General features: G+C 33.6%; 1 protein-coding gene across 4 annotated transcripts in view; it reads right to left on the minus strand.

Annotated features, from left to right (window-relative positions):
- Window positions 1-25333, minus strand: part of MAP4K3 (mitogen-activated protein kinase kinase kinase kinase 3) — a 191730-nt gene that overhangs the window by 132736 nt on the left and 33661 nt on the right. For all 4 annotated transcript variants that reach the window (XM_051975155.1, XM_051975157.1, XM_051975156.1 and 1 more), the window contains exon 2: window positions 9119-9176. In XM_051975155.1, coding sequence (XP_051831115.1) covers window positions 9119-9176 — 58 coding nt within the window. The remainder of the gene's footprint in view (window positions 1-9118; window positions 9177-25333) is intronic.

Below are 25333 nucleotides of genomic sequence, written 5' to 3' on the forward strand. Positions count from 1 at the left end.
CAGCAAAACTATTCTATACTTACTAGAAAGATAAAGGCACATAACTATAATTACTAAACAAAATAAAAATAACAAAATATGTAGAGATTCTAGAAACTATTAAAAGAAACAAAAAAACTAGAAAGAAAGAGACTCCTATAGGATTAAAAAAACAACAACAGCTCATTAAGAGATTTCTTTCAAAAGTCCACAAGGACATGAAGATGAAAGGAAAATGTAAAGAAACAGAAGAGGGGAAGGTAGAAGAGCAAGCCTGAATCAACATGAAATAATCCCAGCTACTGCCCTTGCTCGAGAAATATATTTTGTGAAGCTAAATTACAGAATGAAAGAGTGCCTAAAAGAACAGAGCATAATGTATGATGTAACCTAATGAAGTACAAGGTAAACGTAGAAGGGAAAATAATTTTATGGTCTTTCAGTAAGAAAGGGGGCTCCAAGAAAATGAGTGAAGCAGCAAAGGATAAGAAACTAGGGGAAAGAATAGGGGAACCATCTCTAATCAATAGAGTAAGGGCTGAAATCCTGTGGAGGGAAACAAACTTCATGAATTTAACCAGCCCCTTGCGTCAAGAAAAAAATCAGGGCACACAGAATGGTGAGGGCATATGGATCCTGAGAGCAGATTTCATGACATATGGGAGAGAAAATGATCACAAGTAGAATAGGAAGTAGAAATGGATCAAACAATCAGGGACATGAAAAAAACAACACATATTTATTTATATACCACTTTACCGATTTGCAAAGTGCTTTCAAACATGATCTCATTTTATCTTCACAATATGCCAGAGATGGGAGCTACTTAGCACAATAATACCCCATTTTGCAAATTTAAAAAAAATAAAATAAATAAAAGAGGCTTCAAGAAGTTAAATGACTTGCCCAGGATCATATAGCTAGTAAGTATGTGAGACTGGATTTGAACTGAGGTCTTCCTGTCCAGTGCTCTATTTCAGGGATTCTTAAATTTTTTGCACTTGCATCCTAGATATATAGGTATGTAAAATAGATATGCAAATTAAACATTTACCAATTTAACAAATTATAAAGAAAATTATTTTAGTTTTTTTTTAATTAAAGCTTTGTATTTTTTGAAACATATATGTGGACAATTCTTCAGCATTAGCCCTTGCAAAATCTTGTGTTCTAATTTTTCTCTTTTTCCCCCATGCCCTAAATGGCAAGTAGTCTAATAAATAGGTTAATAGGTATAAATATGGTAGAAATATACGCTAAACATGGTAGAAATATATGTTAAATCCAATATATGCATAAATGAAAATTATTTTAAAGCAATTCTTTGATATATATGTATATATATATATATAATTTTATCATTAAAGATGAAAGCAAATTTGCATAGTGAGATGGATGTGTTTATTTTTACATAAAGAATTAACTCTTAGATCTTAAAGAAGGGAAAGGGACCTGTATGTGCAAGAATGTTTGTGGCAGCCCTCTTTGTAGTGGCCAGAAACTGGAAATTGAGTAGATGCCCATCAATTGGAGAATGGCTAAATAAATTGTGGTATATGAATGTTATGGGATGTTGTTGTTCGGTAAAAAATGACCAAGGATGATCTCAGAAAGGCTTGGAGAGACTTACATGAACTGATGCTGAATGAAATGAGCAGGGTCAGGAGAGATCATTATATACTTCAACAACAATATTATATGATGATCAATTCTGATGGACCTGGCCATCTTCAGCAATAAGATGAACCAAATCAGTTCTAATGGAGCAGTAATGAACTGAACCAGCTATGCCCAATGAAAGAACTCTGGGAGATGACTAAGATTACATCGAATTCCCAATCCCTATATTTTTGCCTGCCTGCATTTTTGATTTCCTTCACAGGCTAACTGTACAATATTTCAGAGTCCGATTCTTTTTGTACAGCAAAATAATGGTATTTTGTATTTAATTTATACTCAAATATATTTGGGGAGATGGTGGGGGGAAGGAGGGGAAAAATTGGAACAAAAAGTTTGGTAATTGTCAATGTTGTAAAATTACCCATGCATATAACTTGTAAATAAAAAGCTATTATTAAAAAAAGAAATTAACTCTTAGCAGAATATTTGATACCTTTTACTGTTGCCAAATTTTTTGTGACTTCCACATTCAGTTACATAACCACATATGGGGTTGCAACCAACAGTTTAATAAACTGTTCTAATCTACTACAACCATATAGCATTACTGGGAAAAAAGCAAAAAAAATACTAAACTGGGGGGAAAAAAATTTGTTTTAAAAATAAGACTTTTTCTGTCAGGAAGCAATTTAGTATAGTTGAAAGTAAATGCAATTTCATAAATGAAATTCAAACCAATCTCATTCTCCTATTTAATTCTGGGACTAACTCATTGTCTAACTCCAGTGAATATCCAAGATATGAGTAATGATGATCAATTTAAGGGATTGCTCATCAAGTTTGCAAATAGGCATTCCTTTAACCATTTAATTTTTTTTGGTATGAACTGTTAAGCCAACCTTTATTAAGGAGGTAGGGATCCCATTGTGGAGACTTTGTATCTCTCATGGTTAATAAAATCAAAATAAGGTGATTTACAAACAGAAATATCTAAAGGACCTCACCATTTATAAGGAATTCCTTATGGGAACAGCTAAATAGCACAGCGAATCTCTGTGACCCTAGGCAAATCAATTAAGCCAAATGCTTGGGGGAGAAGGGAAATAAAGGCAGGGGAAAAGGGGTCATCCTTCAACTTGATCTGCCTCTGGAAAATATATTAAGTGAACAAGTTACCTTATTTCTGCTTAGCCTGAAGTTGCTAATCATAAGAGTGCTAAAGAAAATTATCTCTATGATGCATCTGTCAAGGAATCAATAGGATTTTAAATATAATCCCTGCCCTTATACCTATTCTCCAAGGATATGCCTATGTAAAAAAGAGATAGATTTGTAGATTAGGTATTAGATGATTCAATATCCATGAAATACCATGAAATAAACATATCCTAAATAAAAAATCTTTAATAACAAATTTATCCTATTACTTAGAAAAAGACAATATTGGTCTTTTTATTAGGTGGAAAATAATAAAAAATATAAGGGTCTATAATCAACTTAAAAATTAATTCCCAAACAGTATCATTCACAGAAAACACTAAAGGAATAGAAGACAATGTAACATCTAAAAATTCAAATCTAGGAATTTAACATGGCAATCAACTCTTCTCAAAACACAAAAATTTTCCTGTGTTTCCTAAAGAAAATCATGCAATTTTCCCCTCTCATAATAACTAATTTCATTTTTTCTCTATCTTCCACTTAACTTCTGTAATGAGTTATTTCATCAAAAATGGGGGGAGAGAAGAATTGCTTACTGACCTCTACCATTTTTTCCCTTAACATTTAAATTTTAACATTTTATTTGTTTTTAACATTTAAAATGTTAATAAAAATATATGACTGGACAACATGTGGGAATCTAGCTAACTGAAAACTATCTAACTATGATGTTCAAGTCAAAAATTTTTACGAAGCCTTCTGATGTCAGTTATTTTATTTTATTACTATTCTTAACATATAAGCAATTTTCAACTCAATTTAATTAATACTAAATCTCTGAGCCAGATATTAGTCTCTTAAGTTTACCAATATGTTGAATAGAAGCATAACCTTCAATTTCCATTAAAACGAAAAACTGCGTAACCGATACAAACTAATCACATGAACAAATTATGATAGTAAAAATCTTAAAAATGGTAACTACCACAGATCTGTTTTATCCAGCTACAAAAGGGGAAAAAAAAGAAATTGGACTTCCATAAGGAATGAAATTTAGTCTGGGAAAGTTTAGTAAAATAGATTTATGAATCTAGAGGATAATACATAAAATTAAAAAGAAAAAAATGGACCAAACTAGCAGCTACATAGAGTCTAAGAGGTCCAAAAATTACTAAACTGGGAGGAAGTAAATTCTGGTAATTAACTAAGGGAACATGAGATACTGAATATGCTGCGCATTTTGTGATGGATTTAACCTTGTTGGAAAAAATGGTTAAAGGGCATCCTAGTTAAGAATTTACTCCTTATATAGGTGTTATATCTGTTTCATAACTTCTATTCATTCCACAGCTAATCATCTCACAAACATACACAGTTCTAAGGAGGCTCATGAGAATGTGCAATCTAAAAATATATTATTAATATTTGGGATGGGGGTGATCTTAAGAGGAATGGAAGAAGTTTTACCACACAGACTTTGTTACATCAACTGACACCTGATTTTAGCAATAGAGAGACTAGCTCTTTCAGTGCTTACAGGCGACTAAAATGGTCCATTGCAGAGAAGGTGCCAAGCCTACATTGGAAGAGGGAATTAGGTTCTATGTAATGCAGTCCCTAAACCTGTTCCTACAACAATCATATCATTTGTCATCCCTTGCTCATGTATAATGACTCACCTATCTCCTTTTCTGGTCATAAATACTTTTAATGTTTAACACAACAATTACCAAAACCAAGTTAAAATAACCAACACAACTGTAGCTTACTTACACCCTTTGTGTTATCTTTTCATTGTGCTTTGGTAACTTGTAATTGTGCAGTTCCAGGATTCAGAGCTGTCCAGTCATCACCAAGAAAATATTGGTAGTAAAAGGTTAGTATTTGAGGTAGAGATTAGGATCACTGAAAGTGCTATGTGATTACCCTAATGTACTCTAGCTCATTCTGTTCTACAGTACTAACTATATACACTGATTAATTATTTCAATAGACTGGGCAATCTGAATTCTTTGTTCACTTGTTTTTTTTTTTTTTCATGAATTTTAGACATCATTTTGTATAGTTATGAATCTCACAGAGGTGGCTCTATGGTGCACTGTTGCTTGAAAATCATGTGGCTTCAGATATTTACCAGCTGTGTGACTCAACTCTGCCTTAGTTCCCCATTTGTTTTTTCACAAGGTGGTCAGAAAAAGCAATATAAAAACACATCCAAGAATTTTTGAATTGGTTGTATGACATGGGAGACACTAGCACAGGAACTCCCAGCATGGTGTGCCCTTATCAGAGAAGGTGCTGTGCTCTCTGAGCAAAGCAGAATTGAATTAGTCCAAAAGAAACGTAAGATGTACAAAATTAGAGAATTCAAAACAAATGTTCATGGGGACTATTTGTGACTGACCTGTGGCAGAACATTCTGAGCTGATATTGGTCTGATCAACCACAGTCAGATACACTGTAACTTGACTCTAACACAGTGATTTCATTTTGGTCCTTTTCGAGTACAAAGGACAACAACCAACCAATGCCCACCTGTGAAATGGACTGGAGAAAAAATGGCAAATCACTCCACTATCTTTGCCAAGAAAAGCTTAAATGGGGTCACAAAGATTTGGACACAACTGAAAAATAAATGAACATCAAAACCTCAGTAAATATCAAGCTGGTAATAAATGTTTTCTTTGTAACCTCCCCACCCCCTTTTCCCCCCATGACCATTAATAATTAATAATTAAATTTCATTTTTCCATTCCTTTAGGATCTTTTCTGTGATACTGATATATTGAAAACAGATTCCTAAATATCTTTAAATTTGTGTTAAATTTGTTATGTTATGTTAAATATATGTTAAATTTATATAATATACAATTCTATTTCTGGAGCTTTTGTGTATATTTCCCTTAAAGTGTTTTTTATTCATTGCTTTTGAAAAGTCACATTTTGCTTTAATTGGTTATTTTATAAAAGTCCTGTTTTCTTTAAGGCTTGTGGAAAGACTAACTTTGATAATCTAAAGAGTATAGGAGAGGTCTGAAGCCAAAAATTTGAAAACCATTAATACAGATCAATCTAATAGAATCTACACAACTAAAACATTCAACCAAACATATAAAAAGGATTAGTTTTTGACATGCCTTTAGAAAAGAAAAACAAAGGAAAAATGGAGTCCACACTATGACACCACCCACTGTTGCCGCTGCTGCAGTTACTACTACTTCTATTACTTTTCAGATAATGCTACTATTTTCCAGACACTATACACTGTGCTACTAGATGCCAGGGAAGAAAAGGAATATATCATCTTAAAAAAGGATCTGCTTTGTTTCATATCCACCAAAAAAATTACTTAAGGAAAATATCACTGATCATCTTTCTTTTCTCGGCAATCTCCAAGATTGCCCTTCTCCTGCTCCACCTCCCTCCCCCCCAAAACCAAACAATTCTTATAACAAATAAATAATTAACTCAAACAAATCCACACACCTACTGTGTGAAAAATGGGTGTGTCTCATTCTTTATTTTGAATCTCTCATCCTTATGTCAAAAGGTATGTTACATGCTACTGCATCAGTCCTCCAAAGTTGTGATTGGCCATTGTGTTCATTGGAATATTAAAAAGTTTTTCCAAGGTGTTTTCCAATGATAAACAATGATAAACATCTAGCCAAGTTCCTCTGAAACCATCCCTTTCATGGCACAGTAACAATCCATTTCATTCATACCATTATTTTTTGACCTGTTCCCCATTTTTCTCCTGCAACAAAAAGTGATACTATAAATATTTTTGTACACGAGTCATTTCCTTCTTACTTTAATCTCTCTTTAATTTTTTGGATTAAATAATAATCTTCCTACTAGTAGCATTGTTGGGTCAAAAGGTATAATAATTTAGTGAATTTTGCATGTTATTCAAAATTTGCTTTTGAGAATAGATCGACCAATTCACAGCTCCACTAACAGTGAGCTCATATTTTTATACCTCCACTAACAGTGAGTTGAGCTTGTATTCCCCACAGCTCCTACCAACAAATGCCACTTTCATTATTTGAGTTCTATCTAGTTCAATCTAATTTTCAAAGAATTTGTTACTTTGTTAATTTTTGCACATCTCTACTCATCTATTTATCCTGTTATTCTTTCCTCCCAGAAAAGGGGCTCTTCTAAGACAAAGCTAAAACTCATGGATAGACTCTTCAGAGGGTCTATAAACTTAAATGGCGAGAAAAATCCATCATTTCTTTTGACTTTTTATATTCTCAGCACTTCCTACAGTGCCTGGTACATAGTAGGCATTCAATGTGTATTGACTGACAGGTCTATGCTAGAACACTTTCATGTGCTGTATTTCTAGGTTAGGACTTTCTGTTTGGAACCTTTCCTTGTTGAAACCTAGACTGGCAATTTGGATCTATTGGTGTTTCTTCTTGGATTTTTTAATCATTTCTAAATTTGTCATTCTATTTCTTAATTTTGATGGAATAGCTATTAGAGAGCTGGAATTTTCTGCTTCTTTTCACTCCACTATCTTGAAGAGAACTCTCTGGCATACTACTACTAACAAGATTCTATGCTTTCTCTGCATGACAAAGATAGATCTATTCAAGACCTTAATAGAAAGATGCTAATAATTTCTAGTGGTTTAGATTGAGATAACATTAGTTGAAATGTCTAGAAGCATGAAGTGTGAGCCATAAACCTAGTATGCTAGTTTGACTATTTTCCATATCTTAGAAAAGCCCCACTTAACCCTAATTGTATTTTAATAGTAAAATTACATTTCATCATTTATTTGCCCTATTCCAAGAAATGAATGACATTTGAGTAATGATAATCACCCAATCAAGATGATTCCTTCCCTTTTAAGGGCCAAAACTATATTCCAGCTGATACTTTCCATATACCCTGTCTCTCATCTATCTTTCACATATCACTTTGGAATGGAAGTCAGTCTACTTCACATTTTGGACTGCTCTATTCATATCTATTCAGATGAAGAGTCACCTTTCCAAATCACATCATACCTAATTCAATGTGTGGACAGAAATAAACTCTGAAACAGGATCTCTACCATCATGAGGAGATTGGGCTGCCTTACTTTACATTACAAAATGTTTTAAAACAACTATATCTACCTATTTCACATATGTCAGACCAGAAAGTCGCAGTTATAGTTAAAAGTTCTATTCCAACTTCTTTCATTTTTTATATATGAGTAAAATTAGAGTAAGAGATGTTAAGTAATTTTCTCCAGGTGACACAGGTACCAAGTGGTAAAGCTGGGATCTCTTGAATAATAGGTAAGATCCCCTGTTTATCCACAGTTCCTAATATCAGTAACTAGCATGTGACTCATAGCATATATCACACATACCCCCTTCAAGTAACCACAGTAGCATTCAAACAGGGAGCTGAATGCTATCAAATTCTTTCAAAGTCCTGGAAAACCTTAGCCAATCTGGGCACCTACTTGCAATATTTACACTACCAGACTTGTGAAAAAACTGGGGAAAAGAGCAATGGATCAATGATTCTTTTGCTTACCAAACCAGCTGCTTACTTTTCTCATTTCATACTGATCTTTCTGTGAATCACTGATTTTTTGCTATGATAGTCTCACAGGGTCCACACCCCACACCATCACTGTTTGTGGATGAGAATACAATATGTACAATAACCAAAATTAAAGTAACTCAAGACTGAAAGAGATACAGATCTGAGGAAAGAACAAGGGAGCCAGGCCATAATGTACACAACCCAGAACCAGTACTAGTCTCCAACCAACAGCACCCCACAAATCATGGTCTTTATAGCTAGGAAGACAATCAAGGACCTTTTGTAGGTTTCCAATTCTATGGGAAAAGCTAGGTTAGTAAAAGGAAATGTAATTCAAGTGGAAGGAATACTAATATGTGTCTAACAAACTCTACTAGTATCTAGAAATCTGTCAAAAGTATTATCTTTCTGTATGTTCTAGCTTCTTAATCTTCAATATGATCTTTCAAACTTTGAATTTTCTTATCTTTTAAACTCTCTTATCAGAGAAACTAGATATATGAAGATACATGGATATATAACTATGGCCTAGTCTTTGGAAAACCCACAATTCCCTATTTTTCATTTTCATATCCTCTCAATTAAAAATCCACTCCCAAGGAGTACTAATTGCCCATCCCCTAATCCCAAGAATTTCCTAATTACGTCACAAGTCAAATTTGTATCACACAGCATATAATAATGATTTCATATAAACCTAATTGCAGTAAAAGGAAATGTAAATGTAGGTAGAAAAATTTCACAGATTCATAGTCAACAATCTCCAGAAAAATACCATATTCTAGAATATAGGAAACTTTACCTGGTTCCAATTTTATTACTTTAATTGCTGCCAGTTCACCAGTGTTAACATTTCGAGCCTAAGAAAGAAGGAAAAAAAAAAGTTTTAAAGTTTTATTTAAAGGTCATTTTGAACATTTTAAAGTTTTATTTTAAAGGATATGTTGGGTTAACATTTGATTCTTTAACAATATAAGTCATATTATGATAATTTACATTTTAAAATATAATAGTAAAAATGTGAAATTCTTTGCTAATTTAATTTATTCATGGTTTAAATTTGCTCCTTTAGCATGACAGTAAGACTGGTTTGTATATATTTCAATTAAATAACTAGGCCTTAAAAAAGAATCCTGTATCAAAAAAGTTCTCATATATGTATGAAAATATTTATTACAGTGCTTTTAGGAATACCAAAAAAAAAAAAAAAAATTAAAAAAACAAAGTAGGTGTTTATATTAATGAGAGAATAGCTAAATAAATTATGGCATGCAAACGTGGCAAGGTGCTACTTTAGTATGAAAAATAGTGGATAAGAAGAATTCAGAAAAATCTAGGGAGAGAAACTGACACATATGCTATAAGTACACTATAGAATAAAATGAAATTTAGCATTAAAAAGTGTGATACTGAATGCAATATTAGCATACCAGAAGGTAAATATGAAGATCAGATAACTGAAATGAACAGATACCAACTGTAATAAACAGAACCAGGAAAATAACTACACACGACCAGTTGAAGACAAAGTACAATTACAACAAAAAGAAACTGAATGATGTGTGATTATAATGACTCCCTTCACTGCAAAGGTATACAACTGTGGGTGTGAAATATGCATGTAGTGAATATTTTAGCATGCTTTTGCTGGGTAGGGTGAAAGAGCTACATCAGAAAATAAATATGATGTAAAAACAAAAATAATATATGTATATATATATATATTTTTTAAAGAAAAAGGATCCTAGAAAGTGACTAATTGTTGGATGAATGTTAAGTCACCACAGGCATCTTGGTTGCACCTTATTAAATATATGTGTTCTAGCAACTACCTAGAAAGTTTAACGTATGTATACAAAAGATTGAGGGAATAAATTAAAAATAATCAAAGAAGAAAAACACTAGTATTGAAGGGGATCAGAAAAGGCTTCTTGCAGAAGGTGGTCTGATTTTTAACTGAGAAATGAAGAAAGTCAAAGAAGCAGAAGTGAGGAGGAAAAGAAAGGATTCCAGGCACTGAGGACAAGCAACGAAAATTTCCAGTCAGAAGATGAATGTCTTGTGTGAGAAAAAGCAAGTAGGGCATAGATACTGAATCACAGAGTCTGTAGAAAGGAGTAAGGTATAAGGGGGAAAAAAAAAACCGGCCAAAGAACTCAGGTTAAGAACTCCTGCCCTAGGAAATATTGTGTCTGAAATCTGGTGGAATAAAGCAAAATTTTATCCTGAGCTCTTTAAAAGTGCAATGAGATCCTGCCACAATAGTAAGAGTATTCACAGCACAAGTGCTAATAGAGTATGTATGACTTAAATAGTTCACAATAGAAAGATTACACATACAAAATTTTAGAGCTGAAGCATAGCTGACCACAGGAGGGCACAATCTGCTAGTCACAAACATGATTAAATTCGATGTCTCACAAGGATTTTTGTAGTCAAGATTCAACTTCTCTTTAACAATCATGCATAAAATATAACTGCCAAAAGGCAAAGGATATTTAATCGATATTTAATATATAGTCTGTGCTTTAAAAAAAAATCCACTTGTGGTTTTATATATAAAATGCTCCCAATGAAAAACTTCTTCCACCAAAGTGGTTCCAAATATATACTGCAATTCAGCCTTGGAGAGTTTCAAGGATTTGTCTAAAGTCATACAGCCTGTAAGAATTAAAGGTAAGACTTCAACCCTGGTCTTCCAAACTCTAGAGCACTGTTTATAAAAGACTCACTTATAAAATGTTAAGAGCTAAAAACAAGTTAAATATTCTTCAGTCCAGCCTCATGATTCTAGAATTCCTAAGGATATATTTCATTAAGGCATAGAATGTTCCTATTGTTCCAAATTGGTTTTTTGAACTGAAGTTAAATCTCTTAATCCCCCTGAGCAGTATTCTTCTCATTTGTAAAATTAGGGGTGTTGCATGACCAGGTTTCTGTGATGTCTTCTAGTTCCATATCTATGAACTGTAAGAATCTGTTAGGATTTGAATCTAAAGTTGATAAATTTGTGTAATTTTTATCACACTACAATAACTTCTACTTGTAAAACTAAATAATTCAAAAGACTTCAGTTTGAAATTTGTCAGTAAACCTCAATTTCCTTTAGCATAACACAAAAGACATGCATTTAAAAAACCAATTCTTCAATAATTGTTCTATAAAAAACAGTCAGTAGGAAAGTCTGGAGAGATTTACATGAATTGATGCTGAATGAAGTGAGTAGAACCAAAAGAATAATGTACACAGCAACAACATATAGGATATAGGATGTTCAACTCTGATAGATGTGGCTCTTTTCAACAATGAGATGACTCAGGCCACTTCCAATGGTCTTGTGATGAAGAGAGCCATTTGCACGCAGAGAGCATTATAGGGAATGAGCATGAATCTCAAGTAGTATTTTCATTTTTTTTTTGTTGTTGTTGTTTTCCTTTAGCATAACACAAAAGACGTGTATTTTAAAAACCAATTCTTCAATTACTGTACATAAAAAACGATCAGCAGGATGATTTCAGAGAAGTCTAGAGAGATTTATATGAACTGATGCTGAGTGAAATGAGTAGAACCAAGAGAATATTGTACACAGCAACAGCAAGATTATAGGATGATCAATTCTGATGGACGTGGCTCTTTTCAACAATGAGATTATTCAGACCACTTTCAATGGTCTTGTGATAGAGAGTCATCAGCACCCAGAAAGAAGACTTATGGGTACTGAGCATAAATCTCAACATAGTATTTTCAGTCTTTTTGTTGTTTGCTTGCATTTTGTTTTCTTTGTCTTTTTTTCCTTTTTGATCTGATTTTTCTTGATTTTTGATCTGATTTCATGTGGAAATATGTATAGAAGACTTACATATGTTTAATATATACTGGATTACTTGCCAGTTAGGGGAGAGGATGAGAGGGAGGAAGAAAAAAACTTGGAACACAAGGGGACATGTTGAAAATTATCTATGCATACGTTTTGTAAATAAAAAGCTTTAACATCAATTCTTCAGAAACAACTGAAAAAGCATTCAACTAAAATGAACCTTTTTATTTTTTTTTGCCTTTTCAACTCTGAAATATTTTCCAGCATATGACTTAGCTGGCAGCATATTAGCTCATCACAAAGGAAAATATTCCAGACTATTCTTCAATATGCTTTGTGTAAAAAAAAAAAAAAAAAGTCTGGCATATGTGCGGTTTCATTTTGGACTTTTAACAAACCAACAAGTCAACTTCAAACTTTGAGTGTCTCCTCCCCTCATAAAAACTGATTTTTAATCATTATGATCTGATATCTTGGCCTTCTTTGAAGAACTACATTCTACAGTTTCTAACTGACTCAGAGGTCAAGGTTTCATAAAGAAAATTAATATTATTTAAAATTTTTAGATTGCATTATTCTCTTATAGAGTCTTCTGCTTAAAGGTAATTATAATGTTCGGGCTAGCTTTTGGAAGTCCTCTGGACAGGCCTTGGTCTCAGCAGGGACATCATGAGAATGGTCAGGAATAGAGTCCAAAGTCTTTATTGTCTCCTTCACAGTCCGTGTCTGTCACAGTCTGTCTGTCTCCAGCAGTCTGACCCAGTCTCAACCAGTCTCACTCTGAGTCTGCCTTTGTTCCCAGTTCTCTCAGCCCTTAAATACCCTATTACAATTACAGCAACTGTAGAACTATCACATCACCATGCTAAGTACTAAGTATATGTAAACTAGACAACCATTATCTCATCAATTCCACTGAGTAAACACCTTGTTGTAAGTATCCTTCTTTCAAGTATATTTCTTCTCCAGAGTTACAGCCCTCTACAGATAATTGTTCTTAAGAATGTAAACTAGAAATATGATAGCTGCAAAATATTGCTTTTGTATTTTTGTATAGTTAGTAAAAAATTCTAGGACTCTAGCATTGACTACAAGCAGACGAATAAAAAACAAAAACCTGGGGTTAACTGCCATTCCCTAAAAAGTTAAAGTCCCTAAGATGATAGATCCATCTTCTCATTAACTTAGCCTTATTAATCTACTTCTATGACAGGAAGAGAGAGCTACAATGACTTCAATAGCAATATACATTTATAGTTGTGTTACCAATGGCCAAGAGAATTCAAGTATATGCCAGAGAAACTTGGTAGAATGGCACATTACTAGTATATTACTAGTATATATACCGGTCTTGCACTTTTTAGTTTTCCAACATTATGTGATATCTGAGTGACCCTAAGAGTTGAGAGTGTAGAGATCCAAGTCTGGTCATAGTTTAAAAGATTTTCCAAAGGCTTTAATTTCCAGGCCCGCTTCAGGCTTCTTAATCTAGTCTGCCATACAAATTGGAGTTAGTATCTTCTGAGGTGATTTTATGCTGGTGAAAGACTGCTAGGATATCATCTGCTGGCCACAAATAAAAATTTTAAATGTGGTGCAAAGTAGGTGCCCAAAAAGCGATTGTTAAAAAACTAATGTGAAAAATTACCATTCTAGGTACTAATCTAGTAAATAAGAAAAGTTAATCATTTATTACCTATTTAGTGAACTGCTAACCTTATCTTTATAAGGTGTTTCTCTATGAAGCTGTGAATTCATCCATATAGATAGCAACCCATCTACATATTCTCTTCCCTGTGTGACTCTTTTAAGTATTCTCCCATAAATCCTCCTGAGAATCTACTCAACATGCTTCAAGTCTACTAGAATTCTTGATGTTACATGAATGCCATATGAGCACACAGGGTTGCTCACCAATGTCCTCTCTCACAACATGACTCATCCAATTCCTTTTCCAGTCATACATTTCTCTAGTAGAAAGATGGTCTCTCTGTGGAGTAAATATATTAATAGGAATTCTCTGTTCTCTGGGAATTTACAAATAGAAAATAAGCAATGAAAAGAATCTGAATGAAATGAGATATAGTATATCTTTATGACTCAGTATTAAAATATTAATGACTAGCATTCATATAGTGTTTTAAAGATTTGCAAAGTGATTTATAAATGTCTCATTTGATCTGCAAAACAATCTGGGGAAGTTGGTGCTATTATCTTATATTATAGATGAGGAAACTGGGGGGACAATGTTTAGATAATTTGCCTAATATCAAACAGCCAATTAGTCTCCACATCTGGATTTGAACTCAGACCTTCCTGACTCCAGGTCTAATGTTTTATGCACTACAGTTGAGTGAGCAATGGAATTCTGCTGGTTTTCTCTGGTGCTGCTATTAAGATGTGATGTCACTAAAAGCACAAGTTTTAAAAAAAACCTTCGCATACTATGTATAAGATTGTTGTCATCATTTCAGAGACCTCACTTCAAAATCATTTATCCTCTGAAAGTTTTACATTTATAAAAACTATTAAATATTTTAGTGATATCTCATTTTTTCTAGACATATATAGATCAATTAAAAGTCTGAGGATTTAAATAGAATAATGTCAGACTGCTGCTATATATATATATGTACTGATGGTGTGAGAATCCTCCAAGTGGAGACCTTTGGTGACTGGAAAATGATAACAAGTTGTCACACCTTTTTGTATTATTCACATAATATAATCCTGTGGTGCTCTTCTTCTTTTATGTAATATATGATTGTTCTCTGTGAGAGGAGATTTCTTGGGGAGGTTTTCTGGAGGCAGCCTTAGTTTCAGTTCAAAGTAATAATCACCCCAAATACAGCCAGCTGATAAAATCCAAAATTTATTTTCTCCTTCCAAGTCTTATCTCTTTCCTTGAGCCCGGGTAGCTTTCTTAGAGGCCTATCTCACTCCTTGGTTCCGAGAGCTCTTGCTGCTAGCTTCAGCCTCTCTCTGAATCTTGGTTCTGCCTAACTGCAGATTAGTTTCTCAATCTCCAGAACTGAACTCTCACTCTGTCAATCTTCCGAAGTGACTTCTGGCTCTAGGTCAACTCCAACTCGTGGCTTCTTCTGAACTGACTCTTTGACTGAAGCTCTTTTTATGCTCCATGTAAAAAGTTGACTCCTCCTCTGAGAGTGGGATTATGGGAGGTGTGAATTCACAAAGTTACAAAGTTAACTTTGTGTATCTCCCATACTTGTGAACTCCAATGTGTGAGCTCTAATGTATAAACTCTTAAGGTGCAAACCCAAGCATACAAGCATTGCTTCCATCAATTCCACTTAGTACCTTGTTTCAAGTTCTGGCCCATAACATCTGCTTGTAGGATCAGATCAATCATACCAAACCATGCTAAATTAGATAATTATTGTCTCTATCAATTCTAATGACTTAACACTTTGTAAGGATTCCAACATAATCCAATATATGAATGGATGGAAATATATCTTCTCTATTATTTTTGTACTTAGAGTCATAACCTTGCCTGAAGAAAGAAAAACTTCTGATGCTAAACAACGGTGGAGACTACACTAAGGAACCAGGGTATCAGACATTTTTATTATCTTCCTGCTTTATTGAGTTAAACCATGGACAAGATATGTTATGTGTATCAAAGAACAAACTGCTAATGCAAAAGTGATCTGTTTATCATTCATATAATCAATAACCAAATCTCTTTATAAGCATTAAGAGGTGTTTATATAATTTTAAATGATTCTTGTGCCTGGAATTCTGTAAAAAGTATAAAATCAAGAGGCATGGAGATAATTATCAACCCAGGAGAGGTATTATCTTCTAAGAAAGATCTGTCTTCTAAGAAAGACAGATTCTATGGGATTTGTAAAAAATCCCTATCAAAGAACAAATTCTTAAAAATTTACTTTGAAATAGCAGTCCAAGTAAAATTGACATGTACTTGTTCGTGGTTCCCTCACTAAACCGCTAACAAGTCAAAAAGCATGTAAATTCAATGAAGGAACTTTCCTGGAAGGGAAAGATTACTTTAATCTTTTAAATTTGTAAATAATTTGATACTAAACAAAAGATTTTGTAGTTACAAATTTTTTATTTAGTTTTATGAGCAATAAAGACCAAAAAAGTAACTGACATCAGACTTTATCAAGAAAGCAAGTTCCAGGGGCAGCTAGTTGGTGAGCACCAGCCCTGAAGTCAGGAGGATCTGAGTTCAAATGTGACCTCAGACACTCAACTTCCTAATTGTGTGACCCTGGTCAAGTCACTTAACCCCAATTGCTCCACCAAAAAAAAAGAAAAGAAAAGAAAAGAAACCAAGTTGCAGAAGTATTGTTGAATATATTAATCTAGTATCTGCATTATAAGCACTATACTCTGTGTTTAAGGAACATACTCATATCACATTTTGGAACTATTTCACTAGAAAAGTTAACATTAAAAATGTTCCTTTCTGCAGCTCTGGACTTATCCAGAACATCTCATCCCCTGAGGTTTACTTAGCTGAAAATCCAATTACACCACTGGAAACATACCACCTGATTATCACAAAACAGCATTAAGTACAAACATCAATATCAAAGAGTGCTACTATGAATACCAGATACTCTAGATCACAGCTCTATAAATCCAAGACAACCAAAGAATAATTCTAATCATGCCATTAAAATTTTTTTTAAATTATTCTTTTATGCTTCTCATCAGTGCTTCTTGTCCCAGTATGATCTCTGGGTGGTACTGAAGCTGATATAAAAATTCACAGGTAAGGAGCTAAATTATGCTATAAAATCTATTGGCTCACTGCTTGTCTTTGTCTTGTTATGACTAGAAGTTTCACAAATGTGAAGTTATACAAATAATCCTAATTCTCCACCATTTTTTAATCACTAAAATAAAATAAGGCCTTGATTATTAAAAATTACTGGGTCAATAAAGTGTGCAAAATGTGTAAATGCCTTCTTTACCATTTCTACAAAGAATCTAAAAATCCAAATGTGATTTACTGTGAAAGTTGCTAGCAAATTATACTACAAATAACAATTAAACAATATATCTGAAATATTCTTCTTTCCATTTAATAAAGCAGGGTTTTTTTTGGAGGGGGAGGGAAGATGCATTATAAATTCCTTTTAAGAGCATTTCCTACAGTAGCCAGTCAAGATAGTACACCAGTGGGAAGAAATACAGTTGAGATCTACCTCTACTTGTCAAAATTGAGAAAAGATCAGAGTCCTGATTAGTAAATATGAACCAAAAACATAAAAAAAAGCAGTCCTAATGGGATGTGTTTAAAATCTGAATAAGTGAGAAACTACAAGAAATCTAGAAATAGGAAAGGACTATAATGTGATCTGGAAGATCTTCAGGAATTTAATCACTGAGATATGATGGGCATATTATTGTTTATTTTTTATTTTCAAAGAGGACCAATGACAGCACAGGGTAGAAATTGGGGTTTAGAGTGCTTGGCTATGCTGATGGAAAACTCTACCACCAGTTAGGCACAAGTAGCCCATTATAAGACCTGGAAGGGAGACCTCTCTGGGTCTGCCCAACTCCTATTCCTTTACACTCCTGAAGTACAAGTGGAAGGTCACAGTGGTTCCTCTATCTCACAAATGACACTCAAGTTCAGAAAATCCTTGTATCCCTTCTTGGGATACAGTAGGAGCACTTGTTTTGTGAGAGTCCTCCACAAAACAGTCTTCTAAGTGACTGTGATTTGGGCATTTGGAGGCACACTAGCAGCACTAGAGTTTGAGTAGACACTCAACTCATCGGTTTGAGAGAACTGCCTTCAGGGTCCAGTACTTTATCTTGACAAATGATCTTCCGATGGAAGAAGGCCAGCCTAGCCCCTGCAACCCTTCCTCAGGACAACTCTATACCCAACAGGAAATGGAAGGAGTGAAGAACTATTGTGTGGTGAACTCACTAGATGATACTAGCTGTGAGACAGCAAAGGAAGATTTTATATAAGCTAGTAGGAAGAAAAAGTAAGGGTGGTAAAGGACTAGCTGACTTCCAAGGTTCCTTTTACATTTCAGTCTATGATCTATAAATTATTACCTATAACCACACAATAGCCTCATAATTATATTTTCCATTTATAAGAATAAGAGTTTTTACTTAAAAAACATCACTATGTTAGTTCTGAAAGCAATTTAAGGTTTGTGTTTTCTTTACAACAACTCAACACAAGATTTTATTGTTATTCTTATTTTTACAATTCAAAAAATGTTGCTTCACAGGACACAAACAAAACAACTGAATTTAGTCCTTAAATAAATAACATTTCTTCTATTAAAAGATTCTACTACCTCATTTGAAAATTCACCTACTGTTCCTAATCTTTCTATTATTATTCAGGGTACCACCATTCTCCCAATCTAAACTCACCAAGCTGACAACCTTGGTGTTATCCTCAAATTTTTCTAACCAATCTGTGGCCAAGTACTCTTGATTCTCCTTTTAGAGCACCTCTCATTGATGCTCTCTTCTTTCTTTTGACACTGATATCACCTAGGTCTAGGCTTTCATCACTTAATAACTAAACTTAATATAATCACCTTCTTTTGGGATTCCCACTTCAAAGCTCTTCCTTCTTTAATCCTTCCTCCACTCAGATATCAAGTAGACCCAAAGGCAGGTCTGATCTTATCACCTCCCATCAATTTAATAAATTCTAGTGGCTCCCTTAAATTTCCAGGATCCAACAGAAAATTCTGTTTGGACATAAAGCACTTACCAGATGGACTTAGTGTGACTGGCTTTTCCTTGTTATTTTCACACAAGGCACTTACTTCATCTCCAAACTCCACCATTTACATTCTCTGTCTCCCATACCTAAAATTCTCTTCCTCCTTATTCTTATCTCCTAGCTTCTCTGGCTTCCTCCAAGTTTCATCTAAAATACTACTTTTTGCAAAAAGCTTTTCTTGGTTTTCCTTAATGTTAATGTCTTGTCTCTGAAATGTCACCTCCAATTTATCCTATGTATATCTTATTTGTAGCTAGCTATTGCACATTTTCTTCCTCAATTATCAGATTTTAGTTCCTTGAGGGCCAGAATTGTTTTTAACACTTCTTTATATCCTGAACATTTAGCACAGTACCTCCCTATATGATGCTTAATAGATGCTTGCCCCACTCCCTCAGGTCTTTGAGCTCAATAATTTTTAAAGGGGGACAGTCTGAGACAGATGGAAGAGAAAGACAACATATACTCTGCCTGTGAAAGCTTGTGAGAGGACAGCAGTACAGACTGTAAAAATGACAAAAGTCCATGAACAAGAGAACATGGAGAGGCAAATATCAAGTCTTTGAAGAACGGAACCAAAAAAAACCCTACAAGGCATTAAGAGTTTTACTCCGAGGGAACCCTCAGTTCCCTTCCCCATTTCGATTTAAATAAAAGACATTTTTGTGGTATTTTTTTTTAAAGAAATTTAAGCTGTTTTTTTGGCCTGATTTTTGTTTCATCTTAAAAAAAAAAATTCATGATCAATCATGAAGGCTTATACATATCTGCATATGTAGCATGCACACATACACACACGTATATCCGTAGTGAACAAATGTAATGGAAGAAGCCAAACACATACAATGTAACTAAGCCACATATCTAAATACTGTCTCAATGGGAAAATTAAAAAAAAATAACTGGGAATTCTGAGCTGTTATAATTTAATTAATATTTTTAGTTTTATACAAAAATATCTTGCCCTATCAAAGAATGGTTAATATGTAATATGTTCCAAGTCTAAAACAAACTCAAATATTATAATATTGGTACAACTGCTTAATTTCCAGGAGCTTCAATCAAATTCCATTAGGATTTTTTTTTTAGGGGGGGTGGGGGAGGGCAGGAGGAGAAGGAAGTGAGAAAGGTTGCCCTTGAGCCAACCCAACAGAAAGAGAAAAATCTATTCTGAAAGGATTTAACTCTTCTTCCTTTTACTGGGGTTCTCCAAGAATGAGTGCTCAGTCTATTTTGCTTCCCAATACACCTACAGTTACATATGTCCATACAGTATGGGATATTGTGTTGGCATACAATTCTCTTTCTATTGAGAGGGGTCTCAGACAGTGAATGTCCAGCCTCCTCTGCCTCAGGATACCTACTAGTTAGTTATGTAAATGCATGTATGAATATAATATATAGTATGTCGTGAAGGAAAGGACAAGCAAAAGTCTTGAATTTAAGCTCCTAAACTTGCTACTATGTAACTTTGGGAAAATCACATGACGTTCTTAGAATTTGTGCTCCTCTTACTAGCTGATCTTTTAAGGATCATTTCAGATATAACTATTCCTCGCTCTATAAATCTCTATTTCTATGTCTAAAAAATATCATTTCCAGACAGCAAATCTTATAAGCTTCTGCAGATAAGGTACTTAAATAAATGAGTTCAGAGCAAGGGAGTTTCAAGTGGGATTAACTAAAATTTGCAGACCCGGGGTAATAAAGCAAATGTAAAATTTTTTATTAAAATTATTTTTTTCTGGTTATACATGTACATTCATTTAAAAAAAATTTCCAATGATCATGCTGGGAGAGAGAAATCAGAACAAAAGGGAAAAACCATAAGAGGGAAAAAGAAAAAAAAAAATGAATACAGCATATGTTGATTTATATTTAGTCTCCATAGCTGCAGATGTTTTAGTTTACTAGGATTGCCTTGGATCACTGAACTGCTGAGAAGATTTAAAGTTCTTTACTTGATTACACAATCTTGCTGTTACTGTGTGTATAATATACTCCTGGTTCTGCATGTTTCACTCAATACTGATTCATGTAAATCCTTTCAGATCTTTCTAAAATCAATGTTTTGAACAGAACAATAATATTCCATTACTTTCATATACCATAACTTATTTAACCATTCCCTAACTGATGAGCATCTACTCATTTTCCAATTCTTTGCCACCACAAAAAGAGCTGCTAGAAACAAATGTAAAATCTTAACCCAAATCAGAGAAAGGAGAAAGAAATAAAAGGCTCAAAGCAAAATCCCAAGGGAACATGCATTACCTACTAGAAAGCCTAATCTCTGTTAGGGGGGAAAAAAAAGACACTGGAAACAGTAGGAAAATAGGAAACCTGTCATGGTAGAGGTCCATTTTACTTTTCCTATTAGTTTAGCTTAACTCTTAGTCCCTAAAAAAAAGAGGCAGGTGAGTCAGCAGTTTCAGTATAAAGACAACTCATTTTAGAAAATGTAACTACTCAATTGGCAAATGAAAAGTGAGCTTGCTAATCCTAAAGTGTTTGGCCTGAGGAAAGCTGAGTCACTCACTGGCTGGCCAAGGACAGAGACAGACATACCAATAAGAAGGATGATAAGAAAAGTAATTTCTTATAAGCTACTGAACTAAGTTTCTGAGGGGGAAAAAAAAGATAATTTTGTTTATATAGAGTGCTAACTAGTTATTCTGTTTTGACCACAAGATGTTATGTTTACAAAAAGTTTGTTCTGAATGAACTCTAATATTCTGATACCTATTAAAGACAATTTTATTAATGTACAAAATTGTATTTTCTCAATAAGTGTTCTAATATTGCTGAGAAGTGTAGTTTGAGTTCCCCCTTTCTTCCTCTATGGAGATACTGCCTGATGCCATAAATTGGAAGTGTATCACTAACCAAGTGTAGGAAGCATTTGGCTTTTTATTTCTGCCTCCAGATAGCTCCTTAGGCCTTCTCTATGATTTAAAAAGTACCAAAATAAAGGTGCACTATTTTTCAAGCCATTACCAGCTGGTCGTCTTATTCTTTTGTTAACCTCTCAAGTCCCAGAAGTGAAAGAGATGGATACACATCAATTCCTTTACATTTTGGCCAAACCAGTTTACCAAACCAAGATCCCATTTCCTGTTCCCAAGCCTTTGCACAACCAGTTCTGCATTCTTCCTTTTCCACAACTAGATACTAGATGGTTATTGTACTTGGAATTAGGAAGATTTGACTTTCAATCTTGTTTCAGACTTTTACTACTTGTGTGACCTAGGACAAGTTACTTAAATCTCTTCTCAGCCTCGATATCTTCATCTATAAAATGGGAGTAATATCTTTGTTCTTAAAGAATACATTTTAATAGAGGGGAGATTACATATAAAGAAACATTCTGAGTTTTGAGATAGAAAGGTACTTAGATTGCAGTAGCATAAGGTTATTATGAGAATCAAATGAGATAATATATAAAACCCTTAATAAACCTTAAAGTGTTTAAAAAAAAAAAAAAAAAAAGCTAGTTTGCTACTATTATCTGCTGAAGCAACTTTAGCCAAATAGGACAAATTTTAAATTCAAAGAAGGAAATGTCCCATTACAAAATAATCGAGTGTGAAACTATGAGAAAACCTATGTTTTTCAAGCAAGGGTACAAAGTTCTGCTGACTTTATCTTCATGAGAAAAGCAACCTACTATTCTGATAAAAGAAAAATATTATAAAAATGCTTCTCTTAAAGGAAAAAAAATTGAAGAGAACAACTTTGGATACAACAATAATTACAAAGTGGAAAATCAGCAATCACTATTATCTCAACTTGGCACATCATTTTTTTCATTCTATATAAAATCAAATGTTTTTCACCATTACTTTCAATTCTTATAAAATGACTTAAAATTGGAACAAATTAATAATGGATATCCCTAATATTAAATAGCGCAGGACAATTGGAAGATAACCCCAACTAAAGAATAGACTCTATTTGCTGATCAAATGATAGTTTCCTCAGAAAATTCAAGAGAATCAGCCCCCAAAAATCCAAAACTGAGATAATTCTTTCAGTAAAGATGCAAGATATAAAATAAAAACAAAAATATCCACAACACTTGTATATAGCAATAATAATATTCAGCAAGAAATAATAGAAAGGGAAATTTTATTCATGATAACTATAATTCTGATTAATGAAATTAAAAAAATTTTAAAAATTTACAAAGAAAAAATTAATGAAAGTAGGATAAAAGAAGATGCAATTAACATGGGAAAGTAGTGTAGAAAAATCTTCTATCAAATATTTCAGGGGGCAGCTAGGGGGCACAATGTATAGAATACTGGTCCTGAAGTCAGGAGGACCCAAGTTCAAATCTGATCTCAGACATTTAACATTTCCTAGCTGTGTGACCCTGCGCAAGTCACTTAACCACAATTGCCTCAGCCAAAAAAAAAAAATTTTTTTTCAGATAAGAATCTGATATCTAAGCTATAAAGGAAACTAAGAGAAGATTAAAAGTAACATTCCAATAGATAAGTGGTCAAAAATAGGAATAATTCTTTAAAAAAAAATTACAACTTACTAACAACTTACAGGAAACACTATTCCAAATCATTTACTAAGAGAAATAGCACATCAAGACAAGGCTGGAACATCACTTGACAAAACAAATTAGCAAAGTTGACCTAGGAATAGTCACTTTTGGAGAGTTTGCTGGGAAAAGATAGTCAAATTCAAGCACCACTGAAAAGCTATGAATTCATCCAACAATTCAGGAAAGTAATAAGATTTCTCCTCTAATCCAGATATCCTGCTATGAGACATATAGAGGCCAATTTCTCCTTGTAAAAGCCAAAATAGGACAGCATTGGTTTAATAGTAAAGAATCAGAAAAACATCCTACTGATGAACAAGTTGCTACACGTGAATGTAATAGAAAATCACTTCAAGGAAAGAAACAGTAAATAAAGAAAAGTATAGGAAGAGTTGTATGAATTGAAGAGAAAGCGGGGAGAGGGGAGGTGGGTCCAGACATATCTAATAAATTAATGCAAACAGAAAAAATGAGAACATAAAAAATGAATGTAGGGAAATAATATTAAATGTTTCATTCCAAAGAAAAGATAAATCATTTTACCCTTTCTCTACTCTTTAAATTAAGGACTATTGTTTTTGATTTTTTTGGATTGCTTTACTAAATTGTTACGTCTCCCTCTTTTTATTATAAGGTATAACTTATTACAGGGTGATAAGGCATCCATCAGGAAATATAGGTGACATTAAAACAAAAGATATGAACACTTTTTTTTTTTTTAATGCTAAAAGTGTTACTACAACTGAAGGGGAAGATAATAATAACCAAAGTATTGTCTCAGGATGGAGAGGATAAAATAAATTCAAGTAAAGCTACTTAAATTCTCATTTTACTTGTATCTTCTCTGCTCTGCAAATTTTTATTTCTGATGCCCTATTGCTGATTCACAGGTAACCCTAAATTCATGATGATTTTGTCTGTGAAGCACCAATTGTACCATGCTAGAAATGCTACAAGGATTATTTCAGCAACAGTCTATATTAATTTCTCCCCAAAAGCTTTTGTTTTATTCTTTGCTCATATTAATTATTCCACCAATTATTGAGGTAGCAAAGAAAGCAGTTAACCAGGTGCATCTTTTTATGCAGGGATGTTTAACAATAATTGTAAATGGTAGAATTTAGTATATAGTGAAGAATACACTGAAACTATTGGTTTGTAGTCCTATTTTGATAGTAGTTCAATAAATGGTTAGAAGACTAAAATGGCATCACAAACTAATCATGTAGTGGTGCTGATGAACTGTCAACCCACCAACAGGGGATAGTTGTGAAGAGAGTACTTACTAAACCCCCATGAATGAAATTTTGAGACAGCAATGGCTCTTAATGATACATTTGGACTACTAAAATCAGTCACAAGGTAAATAGATCAATGGGAACAAGGAACAGACAACCTCATAAAAGAGTTGGCAGGACATTTTAAAATATCTCACTCTTTCTCTGCCTTGAAAGGGAGTAATCTTTACTTAGTTGTCTATTATACCTTTTTGAGACATTCTAGCCAATATAAATAAATATATGGAGATTGGAGATAGTATTTTTGAATAACTTGAAGACCACCAGAATAACTGGATTATAGTGTCCATAGAGACAAGAATAAGAATAGAAAAGTAGGAAGGTGTGAAATTATGAAGACTTTTAACTGACAGAGGATGTTATGTTTTATTCTGGAGGTAATAGGAAGTCACCTAAGAAGTCCTGAGTTGACATTGTCAAACTTCTGCATTGAAGCATTCTGGCAGCTAAGTAGAGGATGTAATGTAATACACGGAAGCAAGAGGAAAGGAGAATAATTAGAAGGCTACTGGAATAGTCCTAGAAAAAAGTGATAAGGGCTTGTACTACAATTGTGGTTATGTTAAATGAGATTTTTG

The sequence above is a fragment of the Antechinus flavipes genome, chromosome 2 (assembly GCF_016432865.1).
Source record: "Antechinus flavipes isolate AdamAnt ecotype Samford, QLD, Australia chromosome 2, AdamAnt_v2, whole genome shotgun sequence".
In the NCBI taxonomy this organism is placed as follows: Eukaryota; Metazoa; Chordata; class Mammalia; order Dasyuromorphia; family Dasyuridae; genus Antechinus; species Antechinus flavipes.